The sequence below is a fragment of the Orbicella faveolata genome, unplaced genomic scaffold (genome assembly GCF_042242905.1).
Source record: "Orbicella faveolata isolate gen_17 unplaced genomic scaffold, um_ofav_v1 contig_3, whole genome shotgun sequence".
NCBI classification, from domain to species: Eukaryota; Metazoa; Cnidaria; class Anthozoa; order Scleractinia; family Merulinidae; genus Orbicella; species Orbicella faveolata.
Window position 1 is genome coordinate 20,219,142 of NW_028301558.1, and position 19,470 is coordinate 20,238,611.

A 19,470-nucleotide genomic window follows, 5' to 3' on the forward strand; every position below is an offset into this window, starting at 1 on the left:
TGCCCCACTCGGGGGGTGGGACATTTGACAATTTAGTCAGATGCCCCACCCCGGGTATCCCTTTGCGCGCAAATGCCCCATGGCGGGGACCTACAACTTGTGAAATGCCCGGGGTGCGAGGTTGGGGTGAGAGGGCTGGGAATTGACAGAGACATTAGTGACAGATCAGAAGCTACATCCCCGGCCGAAACTAGAAAAAAATGTATGAACTTTTCATGTGTTCACAAACTAATTTTCATAGCTCGGTTTGTTTTGTTAACTCTTATCCGCTGGATAGTGATTTATCCGGTGGATAGCGTTATCCACGTTTCGAACAACTGGGGCCTGCAGTCTTGGACTGTTTTCTAGTTTGCACTGTTTTCACCTGTACATTATATGATTATGTTCGTATCCAAGGAAACGTGTACTACAAATTAAAAGAAATTGGAAATCTTGAAAGAGAATAGCAGTTTATGTTGTATGTGACACTTTAAAACCAAAAATTGGGTCATTTTCATCACACCCCGCTATTGCGGACTTTCTATAACGGACATCAAAGTATGGTCTTGAGGGTGTCTGCTATAACGGGAGTTGACTGTGCCTCGTCAAATCCGCATTAGTAACTACTTATTGACCAAGAGTGAGGTCTTCACGGGATAATCTCAAACCGAGACCTTGCCGCATATGGTTTTTGCTTTGTTTTTGCAGGCCCGTAATCGGCCCGTAGGTTTCAAAAACCAGAAATTGAGGTGCACTCGTACAGATAGCACGTGCTGCGCACGGGAACAAGCTGTTTGGGCCAATAATATTCGACATTTTGACTTCAGACTGACAGACTGACAATCAGACTGACATATGCCAGTAGGGTTGCCAGTAGGTGATTTTATAAGCGCCGCCCCTGGCGCCGCTGCAAGATTTGTCTCGCTTGTGTCGTCAAGATTTCTAGACCACAGGGCGTAACCTTGAGCGAAAAAAGTTACACCAGCGTCTACCTTCGGACTTAAACAAAGCTTCAATATCATGGAGGAGTCTTCTTTTGAAAATTTAATGAACATCAGAAAGGAACGAAAGCCTTGTTGTACTCTTTGTAGAAATCACGGAGTACGAACTAACTCCAAGGGACACAAACATCAATGTCCTTTCTCGAGCTGTGACTGCCAGCCATGCGTCAAGGGAAGGCAAAGAAGAGTTGTAATGAGAAAGCAAGTTCGTCTTCGGAGAAAACAGATGAGAGATATTGAGCGAGGCCGTTCTAACTGCGTTACACCAGTCGAACCAGGACGAGGTAAGAAAAGCGAAATGTAAGCGAATGATTGTTGTTCTTTTCCGAAAGTGCATGAATCTTATTCTACCCTTCCATTTGAAGTTCTTTTCCGGTCAACTGTGAAAACTTTGCAAACTTAGTGCGGCTTTCATTTTAAAGGGATATTTTGGTTTACAGAGGCTGAACAATGTTTACGCAGTTTTGGTAAACTTGTTTCAAGTTGTATAGTCCTCACTTGTTTATTTGAAGTTTGCGTAAGCATACTATTCTTGTAAACTTCGTAATTGTTTTAATGCATTGGGGAAACGTTTCTTAACTGCACTCCATTGTTTTCTGTATTACATTTAATGGTTTTCCTTGCACTGCGGTATAGTTCTATTAACGTGCTGTTTTGATGAATTTGCAGTGAATTTTTCGCTCGCCGCTGTGAAAACTGAATCACCGGCCCTCACCAACGAACACAGAAACCTCGAGGACGAAAAAGAATTAGCCGTTATGAATCGCAGTGGAAGAAACGGAGGCTTGATCCAGAGCGTGTCCAACATTTTGCATTCACAGTTCAGCGTTCCTAGGCAGCAGTCCTTCAATTGTAGCGCTTACATGCCAACTCCTTTCCAGTTTCAGTGGAATACTAGAGATGTGCTCACGGGCTTTCCTTCTTACAACAACTGGCGGCCTGAACAACGCGTGTCTTCCTGCCCGATCGAGCCGCCAACCAGCCCTGGTTTCACGGTGTCCGATAACAGCGCTTTTGTGAAGTACTGTGGCTATTCTCCGAGGACGGAAAGCAACTCTTGTAGATTTGGTCATACTTCGTCCGCGGGGGCTGCTTCGCTGCTGGCATCGTTTGGAAGTCCAGAACAGGGGATACCAAAACGTTAAAAGTTTATTGAAGTAGTTTAGAAAATGTTAAAGCTTTTATGATATCCTTCTCTTTTTGGGCTCATGTTGTCTTAGTGGTTAGGTTTCAGATCTTTTTTGATGTTTTCAAGTATTTAAAGATTTATTATGTGAAAAAGCTCTTCATGGAGAACTCAAGTCGTTTGTAAATTTAGTAAACTCATTGTACTTTAATATTCCTTTGGTGCAGAACAATTCTCCGCCTATTTCCGTAAATCAATGTGAACATTAGTTTTAAATGAGTTACATTTCTTAATAGTCTAAAGTTGCTCAGCCAAACTGATAAAAACCCACTTATTCAGGTAGGCAATACGAAAAGACGCCGCCAGATCTTCTCTACCAAATTCATGATGGAATTTGCGTTAAAAAGGCACGTTTAATCGTGGTTGAGTTGTATTTTTAGAATGCAGTCTTTTAAGTCTAGTTGTAGTGCCATTTATTAAAGACTTTCTCCTCAACTGAAGGGGACCGAGACGATAACTTGCACAACTTGGCAACATGGCGCCGGCTGTCACAATCTTCACCTTCAACAAAACCAGCCACGATCAAAGCTATAACATCGTTGTTTTATTAAAATTCGAAGCATATAAATATTTTTTGTTTTCTATGCTATTATGTACTGAAATATCTGTCAGTACACTCTCAAAGACTATCACGAAAGAACTCCATAAAGGGAGTATACGCGCCGAACAAAGGAAGTACGTGGTTGGGCTTTGTGAGAATGACATCTTTAAGTTTTTTTGATAGACGCACAATGGCTCTGTCAATTTTAAGACCAATCATCCCTCTGGATATTCTTTAGGCATTTGTTTTCAGGAAGTTCAAGTCAATGCCCAAAGGTGTGGTGAGGTTGTGTATACGAATTCCAACGGCGGGGCTTAGAAAGGAGTGAAAATGCCCCACCTATGTTCACAATGAAAAGTTTTTTCTTTCAGGTAATGTGCCACGACGCCTCGACAATCAATTTCTTTTGCCACTTTCAGTTGAGGTAGTCAAGTGTAATAAGCGCCTTCAGTAAGTTAAATTTAGCGTGCAGCATTATCTGTTAATACATGTTTGACACGCATGCATGCTTTACAAGTACTGAGAGAGACTGAATAGAGGGTAGGGCTTTGATATGCAGACATGTTATTCCTAGTCGTAGGGTAACCCACCATACCGGGCAACCCGAGCGGGGACTTTTTTTGCATTTCAGCCATTTCTTTGTAAAAAAAAAAAAAAAAAAGCAGCGAACTGTTCATACGAGATGTGAAAAAGTCGGCTCGGGAACTACGGTGACATTAGCTGGTGGGTCATTCACTTCGAGGAACGGAGGGGCAAGCCTTCGTTTTCCCCTCCAGACACTATGTTTGGTTCGTCGAGGAGGGGCAAGTCACGGCATATCGATCGCGCTCAAAACCTTGAGGGTCATCCCATTCTCGTCCCCAGAATCTCCGTTTCTTTTGGTCACGTGGTCGGCGAAACGGAGGGCTACTCGTCAACGAAATTTTAAGACGAGTAGCACTGATGGAGAAGGTTATCCTCGACGACCGAACCAATCAACTTACCATTTTTCATTATATACGCTCAAAATGGCGCGGGGTATATACAGGGTAACTCTCCTATCATGCAGAAACAACTCTTCATGTAACCAGGTCTTGGAGCATTTTCTGAATTACCAGTGGAGTCGTGAGGCACTTGTGCGAGCGAGAGGCTTATTTATATTCTTGCTCATTCCGCCGCGCTAATTCGGTTTGCGCATTTTCGAGTTTATATGTTTGTTGTCAAAATTTTCTTTTGCTGCAAAGTAACTACTAACAAAAGGTCACGAATGAAACAGTTTAATGTGTCCAAAGCGTAGCATATGAGTTCTTTGTAGGCAAAAATGAAAGGAAGAAAAACCATCCTGTGAAAGCAAAACTCGCCTTTTAACAGTTTACTGATTTATTGAAACATTGGATGGCCTAAATTATATCTGTACAACATTAAAGACTGCCAGGATGAGATAAAAATAAAGGTTCATTTTAGACCTATACTGAATATCGTTTACACGTGACGTCATGTTTGGTGCATTATATGTTGTTTCAAAAACAGCACCTTATACATACCAACCGCCGAGCAAACGGGCGTTATTTGGGTAGTTTTCCAACGCCATACAAATGTGTCGTTTAATAAAGAAGAAAATATTAATTGTGGGTCGGAGTGAACATTACTTTCAGGCAGTAGTAGAAAAGTTGGTAGCTATATTGGAAACTTCCCATACTGGAGTCGCTCAAGCCGTCCAAGTTACTTCAGTCATAGGGCCAAGAAAGGAACAATATAAAATCAGTAGAAATGAACAAAAAAAAAACTCATATTATGTGTGACACTATGACGATAAACTAAATGTGAGGCTGAGGATTCTTTACAGTGCCAAATAGTAGCTGGTTTATTAAACGTTTCAGACTGAAGAAGGGCTAAGCCCGAAACGTTTAGTAAACCAGCTACTATTTGACACTTTCAAGAGCCTTTAGCCTCATATGTAGTTTAATACTATAAAATGTCGTTCAAAATTTTCACAATATCGTGCCACACAATATCCACATACCATTGGTCCAATAAGTTTGCATGGCTGCTGGCCACGTGAGTGTTTGAATATGTTGTTGTATAGTGTAAAATACTTTACTCGACCATCTAAATTTAGCGTGTCTAGCTATTGCCGTCAGCACTAATCTCCAAATGAATCTATAAACGCACTGCTGAAATCAAACTGGAAACATGAAAAATTTATTGTCACGGTTGACGCGTTCCACACTACACAGAATTTGGTCAATTTCATGTTGCAGTTTTCTAGAGGACGGTCGAAAAATGTACCAAGATTTACAACGCACGTGCAAAGCAATTGACGGTCCATGTTTTGTTTCGTGAAGTTCTCGTTTTTATTGCTACCGTTGTGGTTGGCTCACCGTTTCTGTGGAACTTTCTAACTTAGAAACTACGTCTACTTTTCGCGACTAACAATACTAAACATATTTCTACAGTAAAAGCGTTCTTGCATTAAATGTAAATCTCTTCATTCACAAGACGGAAGAGGCAAAAACAGAAATTATCTTCATAGTTTACATTGACATACAATCAGCTATTCAGAAGACAAATTATGATTAGTTTCATTATTTTTGGAGCCGAAGAAATAAACAAGAGAGAGCGGCATTGGTTTCCAGACTCCCTTTCTCTATCCTTCCTGCCCAAAATCTCTGGTGAAGTCCTCGAACTTTTTCAGGTCTGCAGAATTCACTGTAGGTTTGGAAGTCGCCAATGATCGCAGCATGTCCGTCTACAAAAAGATGCAATGAGAACAATCTCAACATTATAAGGAAAAAGAAAGAATGGCTTCCAAAGAAACTGTTGTGCTAGGTCGGCAGGCTTGAGTAACACTCTTTGAACACTAGGCAATTGATGTAAGAAATAGAAAGTGATATGCTTGTTGACAAAACTGAATGCAAGTACAGAGAAAAAGTTTGGAAGCGTTCAAAAGTCTACCTAGCTTTGAATAGTTTCTCCCAAACTACCTCAATGTTTTTATCAGTCTGTGTAAACTTCTATTACTCTACAAATAAGGACAAAAACTCTGCATTGACACTCCATTACTGTGATTCATAAAACAAACAAACAAACAAAAAAAACACAGTCAACACGTTACATGATGCACTTTTTCTTCCTGCAAGAGGATCTGTACAATGTAAATCTCCGAAGAGTGTCGCGTGTAAGGACGAGAACGGAAATAAAAAAATGTCTGTCAGGTTGCTACAGTTAGATAAGAAGAAATGCTTGATTACCAAATTAACGACAGGTTCTAGTAACTTGTCTCCTGGCACCTGCATCCACGTCATTTCCTGCGCTCCGGGTTCCCCTACAAAAGAGAAAAGAAATTTTCGTCAAGATTTTGATTTAAGGATTATGCATCGACCGAGAGAGTCCCAGCAATGTTGGTTTACTTTTGTCGAACAGGCCCGGTTGTTCAAAGCATGGATACCGCTATCCAATGAACAAATCACTATCCCATGGATAGCGCGGTTTGTCTCCTCAACGTTTATCCCCTGGATAGCAATTTATCTACTGAATGGTGCTATCCAAGCATTCACACAGTTACGCGAGATAATTCTCAAACTCATTAATAAATAATCAAGTTAAAACAAAGAAAATCAAAACCATGAAGGAGGTTTGGATACTCGGTCTCAATTAGCATAGATTTTACTTGTCTGTTTACTCCTTGCTTTTCGTTTCGATTGAGAAGATATATCAAACACTCCAGAGAGTGTTTCCTCTTCCCTGTGTTTGGATATCCCGATGAAAGACGGTCTCCCGTGTATGATCACTATGGTATGATATATTACTTGAAAATTCTCCCAAAATTACACGAGCCTTCAGGTGTGCGCAATTTGAGAGAATTTTGCGATATCATTCATGTATAGTGTGGATCCTAATTGCACAAGCTATCAGACGATTACTTATTTATTACTGCATATGGCTGAGAAAATTGCGAACACGCGCGCTTTAACGCGCAGTGCAGATTAAAAATTAAAGATAAATTGGCCTGCTATCAGTCAATCACAATTAAAAAAATTTGTCAGTCATGTGATAAGTTCCGATATTTATCACACAGAATCCGATTAGGGATTACGTAATCAGTTCACTTTGTCCAACAAAGCGCTAGTGGCCCCCAAAATCAGACACGCAATCATCTCTACGACAGATAACCACTGGAAAATCAGTATTACCAGCATTGCTTGTGCGCTTGAAGGGATTGATCATCAACGTTCTAGAGCAACTGACACTCGCTGTTCTGCCGTCTACAGAGCATAGGCAAGCAATGCGTACATTCAGGATTTAATCTGATTTACGCTTTCAATGCAGGACACCGCTCCTACCTGGTGAACACGGAGTTAATAGATCATCCAGTATGAGGTCTGGGTCTTGTGGAGAGGGTCCCCTCACCTGACAAGACAAGAAAACCAACAGGCTCGCTCAACATTCAATACTGCCTCAGTTTGACCTAACACTTTAGCTATTTGACAGGTATAGTTAAGGGACCATTCATTTTTTATAAGGTAGGGGGGGCTGGTGGGATTTGGGGGGGGGGGGCATGCGAAAAAAAATGGCCTTCGAGGGGGGGCCATCCCAAAAAAATAAGGGAAAAAGGGGGGGTCACGTGAAATATTTTAGTAAAACTTTAAAATGGCATAATGTTTGAATATCAAAAAAATTGCTATAGAATAAACATAGAAGGAAGGATATAAATTTATTACAAACTTTCCTTCTGCTTTAAAAAAACGTTTGGCGACAAAAAGCATTTGTAGCTACTGAAAAGAGGTATTTAACACTGTTATTTTCGAATGCAACTTTCACTGGCACTCATCTTCATCTCCGCTGTCGTCGAGTTCTTCGTCGCCGCTTGTGCTGTTATGGGAGTCTCTTTCACCAATGCTGCAAGAAGCAGCAATGCTTTCCGTCAGAGTGTACTCTTCAGGGTACATGAAGGTGTAAACATAATCTCTGACTTTCCGCTCAAGGTTGGTGGTGATTCTGCTGCTTGCAGCATCGGTGAAATAATTCCCTTCCAAGAGCTGTGCGATGTATGGCCCATCTCTTCTAAATATCGACGTGACTTTAAGACACTCTTCCGGGACGGCCGTTCTAGGAGGGTACACAAGGCATTCTGGAAGATCATTTCCTAGCGGGTTTTCAACACAGATTCCATAAACTCGTTGGACGTTGTTTTCAGTCCGCTTCTTCTTTCTTTCATTAGACTTTCTGCGGTTTTCTTTTTTCCTTCTCCTTTTGTTGATGTGCTGTTTGAGTATGCCTTTGAATATGCTGTTATAATTGCTCTTCTCATTTTCTAGTTCTTCCATGTCCTGCGTGACCTTCGTCAACTTAGTTTCTGTACATTTGATCTGTTTTACATTTAAACTGTGGGCAAATTCTTCGCCCTGCTTTAAAGCAAGCCCATGGGACTGAAAGAGTGTGGAATCGTGTTCCTTTACATCTTTCAATATGACATTCAACTTTTCCACCATTGCTCTGTGCTCTTTGATGGAGAAGTTCAGTTTTCTTCCATCAATGGGCTTCAACTGGTACCCTTGCATGAAAAACTCAGTCGCCCTTTCTGAACAGCCATCCGCACCTAGAAAAATTGCTTCTTTTGCATGTAAGATGTCAAACTGCCTGCATCGTTCAGCTGTAAACCTTTTCTTAAACGACTCGTCGCTTTCGCCATTATTGCGCATTTTGGAACGAGCCTCTTTCATGATGCTCATGTAGTAATGCGCTCTTTCCCCGATTGGATTAACAATATAAAGAAGAAAGAGCATGGAAGTGGCAGGCTGGTTTTATCTGACCCAGAGAGCGTTGCTCTATTTGCAGATAAGTTTATTGTCAAATCGAAGTTTGTGGTGGATTATCTTCAGCATCTTGAAGTGCTGGAATTTAAAAGGAAAAAGAGAGCAGAAGAAAAGGCAAAGTTAAGTAGGAAGGAGGATTATCCTTGGACTGAGTTGTGCGAAGATCTAACCAAGCTTAAAAAGCTACGTGTTCCAGAACTAAACAAGTACTCAAACCACCACGGGCTGAAGCAGCATTTGAAAAGCAGCAAGAGTGAGAAAGTAAAGGCAATTGTAAGACATTCATGCTTGTAGCAGAAGAGTCCTCTCAGAGCTGGCCAACCAACACTGAGAAATGCCAGGACATTGACACAAAATGACAACAGGGCAAGTGCTGACAGCAGTGAAACGGATGAAAGTGACAATGATGAGTATGACAGTGATGCCATTGACTCTGGGGGAGAAGATGACACAAGAGACGTCATTCTTGCATTCATCAATTCAGATGAGGAAGATGCCAATGAGAGGCCAAATGCCACACGCTCAGGGCGAGCCATAACTAGGAGATCCGAAATTGACTTCTCTTTCTTTTGATTTGTTTTTTAAACAACAGCTCTCTGTCGTATAGAGATTGTAAATATTGTCTTCATAGTGAGCACAATAACGTGAAGTAGGGGGATAATAGAGAAATATTAAAAAAGTTGAAATCTAAATATTGTTTGTTCAATTTTTTTTTTTTGGGGGGGGGTCATCCCAAAAAATGACCGCTATAAGGGGGGGCCATGTGAAAAAATTGGTAAGCTGAGGGGGGGTCATGCGATTTTTAAATGGTGCTTCCCAAATCCCACCAGCCCCCCCTCCCTCATAAAAAATGAACGGTCCCTAAGTGGTTTTATTTCACCCGCGAAACAACATCTTATAGTCAGTGCACATCAGACACAGAACGAAAAGAAACTTAGTGAGCAATAGGCTGTATTACTTAACAAAAAAACTTAAAATCCAAATTTTGCGGAATTCCTGGCGTTTTTCAGCTTGCTTCCAAGGACTCATTTTTTGAAGAATTAGGTCACGTGATTAAGAATCTATTTCACAAATCACACTACCAGAGAAAGGACACTGCTTTGGAGTTGGACACTGGTGGTGCAAAAAAACGTCTGCAGTTTGAAAGGCACATCGGTATAATCACGCCACCAAACCAAACACCTGAAGAAATCAAAAAACTTGGCAGCTTCGCGAAGACCTCAAAGTCTCGCCAAATATGTGTGGGATTTCCGAAGACTTTGGATAACAAAATTTGATAATAAGAATCTTAACGAACTTCTCCCGGACAGTTTCAATAGATTTCCAATGATGTCTCCAGGACTGAATTGATGTTAGGTTAAAAACAACAACAACAACAGCAACAAACACTCTCATCAGTTTGCAGGGAGTAAGAGAAAGAAGGGACCTCTCCTCCCCATTCCTTTCGCGGCTACAGCTGTGCACCTATATTATTTTGCCATCAAGCAAAACAAACAGCAGACGGGCAGTTGATCAGAATTAGGATATGCATGTACTGTATAAGATATGATTATACAAACCATTTTAAAATGCGTTGCTTGTTGAACTTTTCTGACCGGCTGCATCATGGCGTCACGTACTACTATACTGATATCTGCGCCAGAATACCTGATGCCAAAACAAGACATGGGCACAATTAATAACTGACCATTAGACGAGGCAAGAAGTGCCTGCCAATGACAATTGATCAACACACACAGAAATCCATCAACTTGGAACTAGACTAACCCGTCAGTTTTCTCTGCTAGTTCTCTGTACTGTGTTGACTGTATACAATGCTTGATGTTTCCCATGTGCAGTTCAAACATCTTCACTCTTGCTGATGCTTCCGGTAAGGGAATGTAGATCCTCTTCTCAAATCTACAAAACATTTTCAAGATTTTGATACTTCAATCCACAGCAGATGTTTATTTCTAACATATTTTAATCCGTAATGAAAGACCCAAACAACTCTGAAGAAGTCTTTGTTTAAAGTAAACTTCTCCCCAGAGAGTTCAAGAAAATAAATTAGACATGGTGAGTATTATAAGCTATATGTAGAAAGCATAACTCATCGTCTGTGCACCCACATTAAACAGTATCAAAAGAAAGAATCCGAATAGCTTAGTTTAAGGGCCCATTAACCGATCTTTTCGAGCCGTTGCTAGGGAAAATTTATTCTCATATAACCTCGTCATTTTTAGTCACTTCAGAGTTATTTCATGTGTTTTAACTTTTTCATGACCAGCAACACTAGTGATGACGTCATCAGGCCACGCCCATGGTCATGTGACTAATACTGAAAAAACGCAAAGGCTCCCAGGCAAATTACTTTATCGGAATTTTTTTCATTGATTTAATATTTTAATTTAAATCCTCATTACGCTATGCATCGATTTTGTTTCATTTCTAAAAGGTCAGATTTTGAGAGAATTTCAAAATATTAAAAAGTTCGTAATTTTCTGAAAAAAACAAGGAATGCATAGCTATGTTTCCAACGTTGGTTTTAATCGAAATCCGTCAAAAAAGGCTGGATTTAAGGAAACACCGCGTTTCCTTTAGCATTTAAAGAAACCGGAAGTGCGCCCGATATATATTGGAAGTTACCCTATCAGCGCGTGCGCAATTTACCCTTCCAGCTCACTTCGGTAAGATCAAACAAAGCCACACAGAGGTAGTTTTTCTCTTTCTATTGCTCTTAGTTTTCTGTCTTTCTCTTTTTTTGTCTTTGCTTGTACTTTTTTTATTTTGCAATTTGTGAAACACAAAGAAAAACATCTAAAATTTGAGCGAATTTGGAAGTTATTGAGTTATTTTTATTTTGTGCGCTCAGGCTGACGTAAGTAACCGGAAGTGAAATTTCACCTCCTTACCAACACGCGCGAGCGCGCGCATAAATCGGTTAATGGGCCCTTAAATGATCACATACTAGGGCTTTTTTTATACAAACTTTAAAGTTATAACCACCTTGTACAGCAAAATAAACAGTACCACATGAAAGTACTGCTCAATAGCTTTCATTTAAATTGTCACACATTACATGTAGCTAAGGGAACATGTACCTTTCATCTACAGACTTGAAAGTTAGAACCACATTATACAGTGGAATACTGTAAAGTGTACCACTTGAAAGTACATGTACTGCTCAATAGCTTTCATTTGGGTGGAAACACAGTGGGATTTCATCAACAGATTTAAAAGTTAGAAGCACCTTGCACATTACTCAAGGTTTGATTTAGGAGAGTGAACGAAGTCATGATATGCACGAAGGAGTGAAATCACCAGAAGTTAATGAATTAAAACTGAAAAATCATGGATTCTGTACCTTCTCCTGATGGCAGAATCGAGAGTCCATGGAATGTTAGTGGCCCCTAACACAAGTACATCTTTATTGTCAACACCAACACCTTAAGTGAAGAAACAGAATACATTGAGTGTTAATCTAATGAGCGGGGAGGGTGTGGAAGGGTTGAGGGGGGGGGGGGGGGGGGAGGAGGAGGGAGGAGGTGGGAGGGCATCTCATTGGAAGGAAGGCACTAAATGGACAGTAACCATAAGACACACACTCTGTTTGGTTGTGAAGTAATAACTATTTTAAATGAGGCTTTGTAAACATAAAATACAGCTCAGATATCAGTGAACCAAAAGATCCGCATAATTTGCATCAGCCAAAAATGCAAAAACATTGTATGCGTGTACATTTGTGTATACAGTGTACTGGCATATGCCTTGTTAGTATTAATGAGCTGACGTATTGTTTCCTAGTTTCTTAACAGCTCATTGTTGTTTTCAATGGCTTGACATGTTCAGCTTGCCACAAAGTAAAGAGAGTTTTCTTCATTTTGAATACGTGTCTACAGTGTATACATGTATGCCTTAGGAACCCCTGCTTATTGGTATATTTTTACTTCAAGTCAAGGACATTCTCAAACTCAGTAAAATTGATTCATTTATCAAGGTTAAACACTTTTATTTCTCAGTTTACTCCTTAGTATCCAAACACTTAAAGTTTCACCGAAAATATTTGAACTGTCTTCTCAGTGTTTAAAATGTAATATGCTGCCTCTTGTATTCAATAAATATGCTATTACATCCAAGATAAGCATTTTCACAGAGCTTTTACCACAACTCCACAAAACAAACCAAACATACCCTGCATTTGAACCAGAAACTCTGTTTTTATTCTTCTTGCCGATTCACTTTCATTTTCACTTCTGGAGCCACACAAGGAATCCACTTCATCAATGAAGATAATGGCTGGTTTATTATCACGTGCTAGCTCAAACAGTTGTTTTACAAGCCTGCAAAACAATTCAAATAGATTTTATCTACAGTATCTTTCCATCCACAAGAAATCCCACAACCCTTGGGTGTGGAAAGACTTCTGAAGATGACTTATTAACTCATTTCAGAGTACTTCCAATTAACAAATTGATGTCAGTTTTTTATGTGTCTGTCCTCTTATTGATGATAAATTGCTTCATAACATTTTCAAGGTGGCTATGGAACCATGAACCCCAAGCAAGTGGTTCTGCAGTAAACTTTCACAATGTTAGGACAAAATTTGTCACCAATAAGTGGACAGATGCATAAAAAAACTGATGTCAATTTGTTTTTTACAATAACAAGACCCCAAAATGGTCAAATGCTGGGAATAAGTGAGGGGAAAAGACACCGTAAAATTGCCACAAACAAAGATACATGTAAGTGAATTTTATTCAAAATGATGCAAACACTGTCAATAGCTTTTCTCGCTTTTTGATTGGCTACTTAAAAAAGTCCATAAAATCTCATTGGTTAAAAAGTTGACAGTTTGACAGCTGAAAGTTGAACTTGCATAAATTAAAATTTTATCTGTCTGTACTCTTATTGATGATAAAAATGAGCCAATCAGCGCATGAGAAATTAGACAGTTATTGTAAAAAACAAATTTGTCCACAATTGGAAGGTTGGGTGCAATACCATCACACAATCACAAGACTACTGCACAATGTAAGGACAATGGAGAAGGGTTTGTGCATACTTGAGAAAGAGATAACAACTGAGTGTATATCAACAGTAGTAATTCAAACTGTACCTTTCACTTTCTCCAAGCCATTTGGACACCAAGTCAGATGATGACACAGATATAAATGTGGAGTTGTTTGCTTCAGTTGCCACAGCCTTTGCTAGATATGATTTTCCTGTGCCAGGAGGCTAACAAGAAAATGAAGATTGATCAATACTTTGTAAAATGGTACGTGGTTTGAATCCAAGAACAACAGTGCCTTGTCAAGTGTGGTCCTCTGGCTGAGGAAAGTTTTGAAAACAACTGAGTCGGATAGTCTATTACAAGCACATCCTGAAAGAACTGGCCAAACAGTATCAGGGATCAAATCTACTTTAACACAATTGCCTCAAAGATTACCAGTTGCCCCAACCATTTACACTCTAGTTTGAGAGGGGCAATATGAGGCAACAGTTTCTTTACTCAAGAACACACTGCACAATGATCCCAACAGGGCTCAAACCTGGAACACTGAACCTGGAATTGAACACACTAACTAACCAGTACCACCCTAACCACACTAAATCTGCAACTCATACTCTCTGATATTGAGGGGTCAAGTTACATTGTAAAAACAAAGGGATTTTAGTACCTACTGTGTAATATATCCTATATGTAAGCTTATAATAATAATGTACATTCCTTTGACATTTTTTGGCAGGGTTAGAGTACACTGTACAGGTTAAAACCATTTACTAGTCATAACTTTATATCACAAGTCAAACATATATGATAGCTCTGGATTTAAAACAACAACAACAAAACGAGACTGTAGATACATGGCTCAGATGTCTTACCCCATAAAGCAAAATTCCACTCCATGGTTTACGCTTCCCTAAAAATGTATAACAGTTGTGTCAATATAAACGTTAACCCCTTGGATACAAGAGTTAAACACCCTCTCCATCTCCAGGTGACTACAATGATTACATTGTATTTTGCCAAAAGACTGTGAATGATTGATAATATATAGCCACCACAAACAACAGGGCTCTCGGCATAGTATTTTGTTTGAGGACTTACATACTCCCTCAGTGGTTGGGTGACACAACCTACACCACTTAGCACATACATGTATATAATTATTATACCTCCTTGGTGGGGAAAGGATTAATGAGAAACACAAATTAGATCCTCAAAGCAGGAGCAGAGCTGGGTTTGATACAACTTTATCCCAAGTTGTTTCGGGAATCAGGACATTAACAAATTAAGACAAAATCTGATAGAAAATCAAGCAATTTCAGGTTTTAGTGGACAAAAATCTGGTACCAGAATAATTTTAAGTATTTTACAGTCATTTTTACATTTTCTTAAAGGTAAATACATGAATAATTGCCTGAAATAACACCGAAAGCAATTTCTTAAGGGAATGAGAGAAACTGAATTTCAAAGTTCAGAGAACTTGTGCAAACACACGCAAAATTTCCTCATCAGTTTCATTTCACCAGTACTTTCAAGTGTTTCATACAAAGTTCAACATTCGTTTTCAACATTTGGTGTTGCTAGAAATGATTTTTTTGAGAAGATCTTTAAAACAGTCATACAGAAGTTTGCAATACGATGTAAATAATCTTGGTACTAGGTTTTTGTCCACTTGTTACTCAAACGTCTGGTGGATTCCATCTTAATACACTGTAGTGTACAAAAGTAACGGTAGAAAACCCTAACCTACATCTCAACTGACCTACTTACATACATGTACCTAATCTTAAATGGGTGGCTGACAATAGTGTTCATCTCTTTCTGACACTTATACTTCAATGGATCAATACTATGACTCTCAAAATAATGGTAGCACACAAATACCCAATCATTGCTCAAAATGTGATCACCCTTTTTGTATAACAAGTTACCATAACAACAATGCAGCCCTGAAATGCAGTGTAACACCCTTTGAGTTTAGATTTAATTGCTTATAAATAAAAAAAATGCTCGCTGACCCAGGTTTATTATCAAACTGTGATAAGCATGATAAGTGAAACCTTCTGCAAAGTTAAGAAAATTCTGTGGAAGGGGGGGGGGGGGGGGGGGGTTCAGAACCACCCTAATGTTTCAAAAATTTTAGGTGGCTCTAAGGAATTTTGTTATTGCTATGATTAAGCTGGTATCGTATTTGTTTCATACACGTAAATCACCTGTAAATAAGTGTGGGAATTTAATTGGAAGAATAACAGCCTCCTTTAGAGCTTCCTTTGCCGAGTCTAAGCCAGCAACATCAGACCACTGAACATTGGGTTTCTCCATAACAATGGCACCTGAGATTAAAAAAACATCATCAACAGAAAACTATGACAGTAAGCTTATGGTACACAAGTGGGTAACTGGCAACTGAAACGATATTGGCCAAATATTAAGCTTATTATAACATCTTGTGCCACATGGCACTATTGGGGCTTAAAGGGTTATACAGGTGTGCATAAACAGTAATATGCACGTGCAACTTTCCATGTGTGTTTTTAACATATACACTAAGTACTGTGCTTGTGTTTATAAAACAACTACCGGCTTGTTACTCACTGTTTAACTGCCCCCTAAGTTTCTTTGTTTCTGCATCTTCATCTTCATCACCACTGCTCTCATCTTTACCATCCTTACCACTAAGAAGGAAATACATACATGTATCAGGATCATGCTCATGAATACAAATCAACTCAGCTACTGTACAGTCGAACAACTGCTAAAGAACACTTCTCATAGGCCAATGCTTCTCATAAATGGTTATTTCTTCATGGTCCCAGTGACCCAGCTACAAACACACTAATAGTTTTAAACTCTCATAAGAAGCTCTTTACATTCTGGAACATGTAAACATCAATGACAATGCCCCTTGTATTCTAAGATTAAAGGTTTAATTGGTTCTAAAATTTCCCAAGTAATTTATAGTCAACACGGATCCATTTGAAACCACTCAACATTCTAAAAGTATTGCAATCAATCATACATGTATATCTTTGGTAAAATACATAGTACAGCTACATCCTGTCCTTCAATCTTTTCTACAACTCAATTCTGACAAACATGCCATGTACTTATCAGCATCTACACACAAAAAAATTGTAACATCATGTCTCTTACTTAATATTTACATCAAGTTTGGCTGCTCTATCCGCAGATTGCATTTCTTTAAAGCTACATTTTCAGCTTTGAAATGTCAATAAGAAATTATAGAAGTAATTCTTTTGACATCAATTTAAATAAAAGTTTAACATTTCCTTCTCAGGTGCAGGGTTATGGAAGGTGCAAATTACCAGTGCTCTCCAGGTAAATGTACCTTGGCTAGCAACTTTGCCACACTATACATGTACTTTTGAGTCTCTTGGAAAAGATGGCATAATCTGCCACCTGCTCCAACAATAATAACGTTCTCTCAATACTGAGGTGATGATTACTCTAATACTCATTACCTGTTTACTTTTTAATGTATTGATCAAACACATGCAAAATTGAGTTACAAGTACAGACCCTTTGCTGCTTTCTTTTCCTCCTCCAGAAGATGCCACAGGCTTCTTTTTGTTTTTTCCTTTTACATACTGCTTCAGCTTTTCAGCTCGTTCGAGGTACTGGACACATTTCTGTCTGATACTCTCTTTAGATTTCTCTCCATGGGCTTCATCTACAGTTGCAAAAAAGAAGTCAGTTTGAGTTGATCAGTTCTCTCAAGCAAGAGCATCATGTCCCTGAAGTAAGCAGAACCCTGTATTTTGTATTCAGCCACCAAATTCTTGATATTAATACAGTCCTGTATGATTTATACAAATGCTCTCCTGCCCAAATGTTTACACACTTTTGATGAAAATTGCTTCAATCAATGATTGTCTGAAAATGGCTCTCTTTCTTTTGTGATTCCCAAACTTACTTTGGAGCACCATACACATATTGCTAAGCTTAGCTTAAAAATAAATGAACAAAAAAAGAGAAAAATATACAACAGTAAGTTTGCAGTAAATAAAGAGTCTCAAGTGAAGGGTTACATGTATGTTTTTAATTAATAAACTGCTTCCAGTCAGTGTTTATCTCATGACCCAACAAGCATTTATTGTCATGACATCAAATGTAAAAGGAGGAAGGACGATAAGAGGTTGGGGCAAGATGAGAAAAACCTGACTGGACATTTATTTGAAATTTTAAAATCGTCTGTCAGACCTACACCTGTACAACAAAGCAGCTGATTGGCCAGTTCATACCTAATGATACATTATTTTAATTAGATTATTTTGACAATTGTGAATATCTTCCAAAACAAATAAAAAGTCTACAGTGTGTTTCCCTGGCTGTGTGCATCACACCCTTCTCTTGATTCAAACCTTCCTCTTCTTAACCCATGCCCCCTTCCTGATTTTCGACAGGAAAACAGACAGGAAGAAGTTTAGCCAATTGAGTTTCGTTCACTATATTCTTCGGGAAATGACAACTCTGAGTTCAATGACAAGATCAGAACTAACGAACCAAGGTTTACAAGGAACTACAAAGGGGCTTCAATAAAGCGACAAACAAACACAGACTGAATAGTGAAATTATTATACAAAATTCTAAGTTAAGCTTACTTACATTTAATGGCGTGCAGAAAGTATTCCACTCCATGTTCGTAAAGTCTAAGCGCCTCCTCGTAATTTCCAGCCTTATCTTCGTCTGTAGCCTTCGTGACGATTTCTATAGCTTTCTGCAAACACAACAACCAAAAACAATTGTATAATCGTAGGGGGGAATAATTTCGCAAGGCGCTATAAGTTCAAGTTTTAGTACAGGTTTTAACTCGTCACGACTTTCTGTCGCATCTTTAGGCGACATCTAGGGTAATCTACCCAGTAAAACACCTCCTGAAAAACAAAAAGCACATTCACCTTTAAAGTGTCTCCGGACATTCCCGCAAGTGAAGCAAAACAGCCCAGAAAATGAAGCAAAGGAACGAGATCCTCCGCTCAGTAACTAAAATGGCTACCCTAGCTTTCCAAGAAAACCGCTGACCGCAAACCGTGACTTTGCGTCAACATCCAAAAATAAAGACACGTTAAAGTCTACGTAAATGTCCTCCCGAGAAATCAATGATGTTATTCCAGCTTATTGCGCAGACATACATTGCTATAGATATGCGTAACTAACTTCGGTCTTTCATTATCAGGTTCTCTAGTGTTTGGCTTTAGAGTATTTATTCATACATTCATTCAGAGTCGAGTGTCCTGGGGTTGGCGTGTAGATGCGAGCTATCAAAAATTGACTGGATAACTGTGGAAGCTACGGGTGAACAACACAAATTTTAATGCCCATATCAGGTCTTATACTATGCCATAGAAAATACAGCCAATCAGAATACAGAAAAGTCGTTGTATATTCGACGGTATACATCCAACCCTCCCATCATGCAACGCGCGTATGTCGCTTTGATTGTTTTGGCCATTGTATTTTCTACGGCATGGTATAAAATAGTTATATAGCGCTCTCTGGTGGTATACCATGGTATCCCACTTGTTACTTGTATTTTCGTGGTATACAAACTAAAGGTTCGTGTGTATACCGAGAAAATACGAGTGATTCGTGGGATATCCCTGGGATATCTCCTCTTCTCACCAAGCGAAAATCTCTTCTCAAGAGCACGCGCGTTTCGGTCAGCGGTGACATACGAGCTAAAAAAGAGATCGCGGCGAACGGAACGACGAAAGAGGTTGTGAAAAACTTGAAGAACCTGTTTTCCAGGCCAGCAAGAGGAGGATTTGGGGCATTACGTCATCATTATGACGTAATCTTCAAGACTGGTTGATTACCATATACCCCCCAAATCCGGAAATTTCTGATGGAATGTTTCCCCGAACGGAATTTTTCTCGGGAAAACGGGATTTTTTGAAAGGTAGATCAAGATTCCCAAACGGAATTTCCGAATGGAAAATGTGCGTTCCATTTGCTAGTTT

The 19,470-nt window shown here is 39.3% G+C and overlaps 2 protein-coding genes across 2 annotated transcripts; one reads left to right on the forward strand and one right to left on the reverse strand.

Moving 5' to 3' along the window:
- The first annotated feature begins 869 nt into the window (after nucleotides 1-869).
- On the forward strand, nucleotides 870-4,508 carry LOC110061497 (doublesex- and mab-3-related transcription factor 3-like). The gene is made up of 2 exons (XM_020768332.2): nucleotides 870-1,264; nucleotides 1,650-4,508. Exons 1-2 carry the CDS (start codon nucleotides 1,000-1,002, stop codon nucleotides 2,123-2,125), a joined length of 741 nt encoding a protein of 246 aa, XP_020623991.1. The 5' UTR covers nucleotides 870-999; the 3' UTR covers nucleotides 2,126-4,508.
- Nucleotides 4,049-18,548, reverse strand: LOC110061535 (vacuolar protein sorting-associated protein 4B-like). The gene is made up of 14 exons (XM_020768366.2): nucleotides 18,409-18,548; nucleotides 18,116-18,227; nucleotides 17,030-17,180; nucleotides 16,085-16,164; nucleotides 15,703-15,822; nucleotides 14,365-14,402; nucleotides 13,598-13,716; nucleotides 12,673-12,821; nucleotides 11,846-11,927; nucleotides 10,270-10,401; nucleotides 10,062-10,149; nucleotides 7,030-7,096; nucleotides 5,938-6,011; nucleotides 4,049-5,435 (listed from the first exon to the last, which is right to left on the reverse strand). Exons 1-14 carry the CDS (start codon nucleotides 18,427-18,429, stop codon nucleotides 5,334-5,336), a joined length of 1,335 nt encoding a protein of 444 aa, XP_020624025.1. The 5' UTR covers nucleotides 18,430-18,548; the 3' UTR covers nucleotides 4,049-5,333.
- Nucleotides 18,549-19,470: the final 922 nt, after the last annotated feature.